The sequence below is a fragment of the Etheostoma spectabile genome, unplaced genomic scaffold, assembly GCF_008692095.1.
Source record: "Etheostoma spectabile isolate EspeVRDwgs_2016 unplaced genomic scaffold, UIUC_Espe_1.0 scaffold325, whole genome shotgun sequence".
NCBI classification, from domain to species: domain Eukaryota; kingdom Metazoa; phylum Chordata; class Actinopteri; order Perciformes; family Percidae; genus Etheostoma; species Etheostoma spectabile.
The window spans coordinates 459,449-466,825 of record NW_022605585.1 but is presented as its reverse complement, the minus strand read 5'-3'; the positions used below and the strand labels follow the sequence as shown (position 1 = coordinate 466,825).

Sequence of the window (7,377 nt, the reverse complement as noted above, 5' to 3'; positions counted from 1 at the left end):
GGGGGGGGGGGGGGGGTGTAATAATCCGAGAAAAACCTCCAAATGTCGGAGATTGAAGTCGTCAATTTACAAGAATAACACTAGGGTAATCTCTGAGATTAAAGTGGTACATTTATGGGGGAAAAACTTGAATATTCTGAGATTATAGGTCCAATATGTAATATACATTGCCTAATATAACATATTGCACCTTTTAAAGTGCATTTGACTAAAGCATTTACATGTGACTTATTGTCATTATTGGCACATAATGCAACGGATAATATGACGACGGCTGATTTAAGATGAAGTTAGCTTTGTAGAGCTGGTGGCATTTCCCAAACTGGATAAACACCACGCATATAAACACCAAACTGCTTAGCCAGCTCCATCCTAAGTTATCTGCGGGAAAAACATTTTCCAGCAGCAGATTTAGCTCCGGTACTTCCGTGAAATTCAGCTATTTTTTTTGTTTACACACAGCGTGTGCCACATCAACGGTTAACTCTGAGCGTTGTAAAAAAATAAGTGGTTTAATCCGATGAATCACCTTATATACAGTGAGGAAAATGAGTATTTGAACACCCTGCTATTTCGCAAGTTCTCTCACTTAGAAATCATGGAGGGTCTGAAATTGTCCCCGTAGGTGCATGTCCACTGTAAAAAAAAAACAAATCCAGAAATCACAATGTATGATTTTTTTAAAAATTATTAATTAGTATGATACAGCTGCAAATAAGTATTTGAACACCTGTCTATCAGCTAGAATTCTGACCCTCAAAGACCCGTTGGTCTGCCTTCAAAATGTCCCCCCCCCCCCCACTCCATTTATTATCCTAATTAGATGCACCTGTTTGAGTCTTAGCTGCATGAAGACACCTGTCCCCCCCCCCCCATACAATCAGTAAGAATCCAACTACTAACATGGCCAAGACCAAAGAGCTGTCCAAAGACACTAGAGACTAAATTGTCCACCTCCACAAGGCTGGACAGGACTACGGGGACATGTCCAAGCAGCTTGGTGAAAAAAGGTCCACTGATGGAGCAATCATAAGAAAATGGAAGAAGCTGAATAGCAGGGTGTTCAAATACTTATTTTCCTCACTGTATAATATGTTGGAGAGCTTCTGTGTGGTCCACTTTGGTTAATGATTCATCTTTAATTATACACTTTATGTAATAAAGTTGACATAATATTTTAAGCGATGAGCCTGGTGTAATCAACGGGCTCCAGGTGTGCCGTCGTGCTGATTCGAGCCCGTTCTAAAGGTCAAAAGGTCGAGTTGACCAATCAGATTGCCTGGTCGGATCTACTTGTTGCATAATAGTTCCTAACCAGCCTCGGGTTGAGACTACGGCGATCGTTGCCGTGAGTCACGTACACGGGTCTCAGGTGTCCTCGGCTGACCTCGGCCAAACAACAGTAAGATTCCTGGAGCCGCCTCCAGGAAACTGAACAAAACAACTCTGTGGAAATGAGGAGAACATCAAGCCAAAAATCTAAGGACAATAAGTCCGGGTCATTAATTATTACCGAGCCAACGCCAGGTCAGACGGACCTTGTAAACAAAAAATCATAAACAAAAAGAAGCGATGGCAATGCCTATTTGGAAAGATGTTTGCTGGACACTATAAAACTGAGTTGAGATGTTAAACTAGGCCTTTTTAATCAAGGATAAACCACTAACATTCTTAATAATAACCTAATCTTGCCATGAGTTTCTTTGTGCTATGACAAATATAAAGTCAAAAATTTGCAAGAAAAAAACTCGGGAATTCCCTAAAATGAAAGTAAAAAATTTACAAAGTATGAAAAAAAAGAAATAGTGGGATGTTGTTGTTGTTGTCCTGACAACATTGCTTCACTTTGCGAGGTTGGATCATCCTCATTATTATGGCAGCAGTGAATGATTTAATCAAATTACACTTTTAGCAAAATAAAATTTGAACTGTGACTTTAATCTGAGAGAATTTCCAAGTCATTCCCGCAAAATGTATGACTTTAAATACTGTAAATGTTGATTTTTAATTTCAGAGAGGGTCTCATGACATGGTGCTCTTTGGATGCTTTTATATAGACCTTAGTGGTCCCCTAATACTGTATCTGTAGACCTCGTGTCCCTAACTGTTATCTGAAAACCTTCGTGTTCCCGAATCTGAGTAATCTGGGAGTCTCTTTAATATGGACCAACTGCCACTTTGCTTGTTTGAAGCCCATGGATGTCTCTCTCTCCATGGGGGGGGGGGGGGGGGGGGGGGGGGGAGGGGGGGGGCAAAATTCCCTGGGGGCGAGCAAAGCAGCGAAAGGGGAGGTAACCTTTCCCCTTATGACCTCATAAGGGGATTTCCAGCTCGGACCCATCTGAGCTTCCATTTTCTCAAAGGCAAGCAGGATACCCAGGCCCGGTTACACCTAGCACCATTTCTAGCCACTGGGGGCATAGGCAGGCTGGGGGGGGGGGGGGGGGGGGGGGGGGGGGGGACGACTCAAAATAATGTAAAAATGTTTTCATGTCCATGGGATCTTTAAAGGGCCTGCAATTTTTCAAAACAGTTTCCAAATGACAATTTCTCCGAACATTTTACTACAATGACCTAAAACTGTGTAAAAAAGTTCATGTGTCTCGCTAAAGCAAAAACCAACGGTTGAGTTTAGGAAACACGCGGGATCCCCGGTCTCCTGGGTGACAGTCCTGTGTTTTAACCCACACACACACACACACACACACACAAATCACACACACAAATCACACTCACATGTAGCTTTTAGCAGCCAGACGGATAAACAGACATGGCAATGCAGACTTTCAGTAGTACCTGAAGGAAGCATCGCCAATTAAAATAAAAATGTAACACACCCCACACACACCACACACACACCACACCACACACACCACACACACCACACACCACCCACACACCACACCCCAACACCACCACCACACCAAAAGTGTATAAAACGCCTGAAAATCAATTGTAGGAAAGGACACACAAAGGAACGGATATGGAACGACGTGTGAGCAGCTGATCTAAATAACAAAGGGAATCCCTCTCGCTCCAGTCTTGTCCAATAACTACGTTCCAGCCATAGATGATTCAGCAATAAAAACTAACTAAAAAAGCTCTACTTGGTTGAAGCAGGTCAGAACCGCACTACCCATGAGCCTCCTCTTCTGTGAACCTCTCCTGGGCGCTACTGGCACCTGTGGAAGCCGACCAATGAGAAGGAGAGCTGGGGTGAGTGAGGGACAATGACATCACACAAACACAGTGATGGTGATTAAGGTGACGCAGGGTGTGAAAAAGAGAGGCAACAAGAGAGGAGAAGAAGAAGAAGAGACAGAGTTTGAGAGTGAAGAAGAAGCCGAAGCGTGTTGAAAACCTCATTGACTTTTGAATAACTAACAAAAAAAAAAAAAAAAAAAAAAAAAAAAAAAACGGACTTCAAAGAAATGCCTGATACAATGATATTAGTCATTTCCCCTCTTATCGGTACGGGCATTTATAGGCCGATTAAAAAAAAAAAAAAAAAGCCAAATTTGAATGTGCCTGACACCACAAACACAGTTCCCTTTTGATTTGACTATTAATGGATTTGACAAATATTTCTAATTAATGTGTAAATTAAGAAAAAAGCCATGTACCTTTAAAACTTAATCTGTCAATAAAAGGGGCTTCTGAAGCTAAGTTAATGGATAAATAAATTAATGGATCCACTCCCCCCCCCACCCCATTTTCAATGGGATATTCTGAGCTACAGTAAATAATAGTAATCATTTTTAATTATGGCGACAATCATACTCTAAGTTTTTAAAACTACAGCCCATATTTTTAGTGATTTGGCGGACAAACCGAATGCATTATGTTGTGTTTTGGGCCTTTTGTTCACATTTTGCCAAATTTAAAGTATGGCGAATTGTTCACCAGCAGCTCCTGTTTGCAGTGGACCAACGGACGTTCACACAACTATAACTGGATTACTCTGATACTGAACCCTCGTGTTGCCTTCGGGTCAAATTTGACCCGTTTTCAAAAGTTTTGTTTTTATATCTGAAATAAAGGAAGTCGAAATAACGGGTGAAAAATGTTGGAAAAAGCAGCAAAATCGATGAAAAAATAAATAAAATCCAATTTAGAAAAAACTTCATAAAAACGTTTGTTGCTAAAAAAAAGCAACAAATAACGTTGAGATAAGGGGAAAAATGTTTTTTTCACGGTCAAAAGGGAAGACAACACAAGGGTTAAGAAAACTTAAAAACGTGATTGAGCATCTTCTTTCTCTCAGCACTCCTTCCCTCTGCTGCCCCTCAGCCTCCAATATGGACGCCAGAGGACACATTTACCCCCTTAAAAGGTCATTATTAGATATAACCTACAGTGTATTAACAGCTAATCCTGACAGGGCTTTGTTTTAGGAAGGAGAAAGAAGATCAGACACAACGTTTACATACCCGACAGAGAGAAGTGAGACGATTTCAGGCAAAGCAGAAACTAGGAGTGACAGAAGATGAAGAAACAGAAGTTACAAAGAAAGAAAACACACAGATACAACTTCACACACAGAAAATAAAATTCAACCATGGATTTAAAAAGGTAAAAGGGTCAAAACTGTCCTTAAAAGATTGAGTGAGTGAGTGAGTGAGAAAGAGAGAGAGTGAGAGTGAGACTGAATGTGCTGTGTGTACAGTCTCCCTGAAAATAAGAAAAATAAAAAATTAAATTAAATTCAACCACGGATTTAAAAAGGTAAATGGTCAAAACTGTCTTTAAAAGATGTGAGAGTGAGTGAGTGAGTGAGTGGGTGAGTGGGTGAGTGAGTGAGTCAGAGAGAGAGAGCGAGTGAGACTGAATGTGCTGTGTGTACAGTCTGTCTCTGCTGCCATGCCACAGACATTTGGCTGCATTTCATTTACCTCATGCACAAAAAAAACCCCTAACAGTAGTTCTCAATGGTATCAAAGAAAGAAAAGTTTACGGGGAACTCTGGACGGGCCAGAAAAGAGACAAGAAGACACGCATGGAGGCACGCAGGGGGGAAAGAAAAGAGAAAATTATATTAGTTCAGCTGAGAGCAAAACAGACGAGTGCAGTAATAGTACTACAGAGACGTTTGCATTCATGTGTGATTCATAGGGGTGTCACGGTTCTTAAAATCCACGATTACTTTGACTTTCTCCATTGTTTTAAACTGCTCTTTAATGTTTTATGTAAAACTTTGAATTGCCTCGTAGCTGAAAAGTGCGATCGCATAAAGCCGCTTTGCCTTGAGTTTGGATTCTAAGGTTTAGGATTCAATGTATAAAATAAGATTCAATTACATTTTTAATTCTAACTTCTTTTTTGTCAACGGGAACGGCAAGGCCACAATCGAGCAGCTAGACGTCAGAAGAGTACTTTATAACAGTTGAGTATCTCAGAGTTCACAAGGTTCAGTTAAAAGCACCATGAGTTTAACGAGGTGCACTTAAATGCTCCATGGAGTCTTCAGCAGCTGCGGGCTACCTCAAAGCTAATGTTACTCTGTGTGTTTAGCTACATGCTACCAGCCGGTAAGCTAATGTTACCCTGTGTCTTTAGCCGCATGCTACCAGCCGGTAAGCTAATGTTACCCTGTGTCTTTAGCCGCATGCTACCATCCGGTAACCTAACGTTACTCTGTGTGTTTAGCTACATGCTACCAGGCAGTGAGCTAACGTTACTCTGTGTGTTTAACTACATGCTACCAGGCGGTAAGCTAACGTTACTCTGTGTCTTTAGCTGCATGCTACCAGCCGGTAAGCTAATGTTACTCTGTGTGTTTAGCTACATGCTACCAGCCGGTAAGCTAATGTTACTCTGTGTGTTTAGCTGCATGCTACCAGCCGGTAAGCTAATGTTACTCTGTGTGTTTAGCTGCATGCTACCAGCCGGTAAGCTAATGTTACTCTGTGTGTTTAGCTACATGCTACCAGCCGGTAAGCTAATGTTACTCTGTGTGTTTAGCTGCATGCTACCAGCCGGTAAGCTAATTTCTGTGTGTTTTAGCTACATGCTACCCCCGGTAAGCTAATGTTACTCTGTGTGTTTAGCTGCATGCTACCAGCCGGTACTAATGTTACTGGTGTTTAGCTGCATGCTACCAGCCGTAAGCAATGTTACTCTGTGTGTTTAGCTACATGCTACCAGCCGGTAAGCTAATGTTACTCTGTGTGTTTAGCTGCATGCTACCAGCCGGTAAGCTAATGTTACTCTGTGTGTTTAGCTGCATGCTACCAGCCGGTAAGCTAATGTTACTCTGTGTGTTTAGCTGCATGCTACCAGCCGGTAAGCTAATGTTACTCTGTGTGTTTAGCTGCATGCTACCAGCCGGTAAGCTAATGTTACTCTGTGTGTTTAGCTGCATGCTACCAGCCGGTAAGCTAATGTTACTCTGTGTGTTTAGCTGCATGCTACCAGCCGGTAATCTAAGCTGTGTCGGCTGTTGTATTTATTCAGATGTGCCCGAGTAGGCGGGGTTGGAGACAAAAAAAAAAATCTGGGGGAAATGCTGATCCTGCTTCTGGTTTCAGGAATCAAAATCTAGGAAACCGTGACACCCCTAGTGGTCTTTCATCAGTAATAAATGCCAGTGTTGAGACCCCGGTTGCAGCGGACCCTGGAGCGCTTTAAGGAGACCTACCTTGCTGTGTGGTGTTTCTCTCGTTGAGCAGCTTGGTCTGACTGTTGGGCAGGATCTTAATCTCGGGAGGATCTGGACTCGGACCGACCCGCGACGCCATGAGAGCGTTCAGATACTGGAGACGTGTCACCTGCAAAACAAAACAAAGGGATTTTATTCCTCTTACTAAATCCTTCACACACTCTGTCCTGTGTGAACCACGTATCTCTAAAAATGTTAGTTTTTTTACTTTTCACGGTGTATTTTCCAGCTGATCCAAGAGACTTATTAAAGACTAAACGTAATCAAACTGACTTCTGGCCTATCAGAGCAACGCATGTCAGTTATGTCAAGAAAGTGGTTTGAAAACTGAAACTCTGCCAGTTGACTGCCAGGGAGAACGACGAGGCTTTGGTGATTTTGGCGATTTTTCTTTAACTTGAATTTTGAACGTCGTTACATTGCACTACTGCTGTAAAACACACACAGACACACACTCAGTTACACATAGATTAGTCTCGCTTTGCCAGACCTTCCTCCACAGCGCTGCGGATGAAGGTCTGGCTAGGCCACACAGCATTCTGGGATGGGAGAAAAACCTATTCTAGTTTATTGGCATTTCTTAAAACTAATCATCAATCAACAGAGCTATGGCGCCTCTGCAAAATAGCCTCGGGAAGGAACTGGTTTTGGTTGAACGTGTGTACGTTCAAAAGAAGTTTTAGTTGTGCAACAGAAAACTCAGATTGGACAGATAGTCT

At 42.1% G+C, this 7,377-nt stretch overlaps 1 protein-coding gene and 1 long non-coding RNA gene across 6 annotated transcripts in view; one reads left to right on the top strand and one right to left on the bottom strand.

Annotated features, from left to right (window-relative positions):
• Positions 1-7,377, top strand: part of LOC116686194 (uncharacterized) — a 21,336-nt gene that overhangs the window by 2,510 nt on the left and 11,449 nt on the right. Inside the window, exon 2 of the long non-coding RNA XR_004331176.1 lies at positions 1,059-1,061. This is a non-coding gene — a long non-coding RNA (uncharacterized LOC116686194). The remainder of the gene's footprint in view (positions 1-1,058; positions 1,062-7,377) is intronic.
• cnnm3 (cyclin and CBS domain divalent metal cation transport mediator 3) overlaps positions 2,482-7,377 on the bottom strand; it is a 33,668-nt gene continuing 28,772 nt past the window's right edge. The window contains exons 10-13 of one of the 5 annotated variants that reach the window (XR_004331170.1): positions 6,638-6,767; positions 4,893-4,962; positions 4,431-4,470; positions 2,482-3,211 (exon numbers count right to left, since the gene is read on the bottom strand). Coding sequence is in view for 3 of the 5 variants with exons in the window: in XM_032511141.1 (XP_032367032.1) it covers positions 4,913-4,962; positions 6,638-6,767 (180 nt within the window). In the remaining 2 variants the exon portion in view is untranslated. The remainder of the gene's footprint in view (positions 3,212-4,430; positions 4,471-4,892; positions 4,963-6,637; positions 6,768-7,377) is intronic. The other 4 variants (XR_004331169.1, XM_032511141.1, XM_032511143.1 and 1 more) reach the window with 4 other exon arrangements.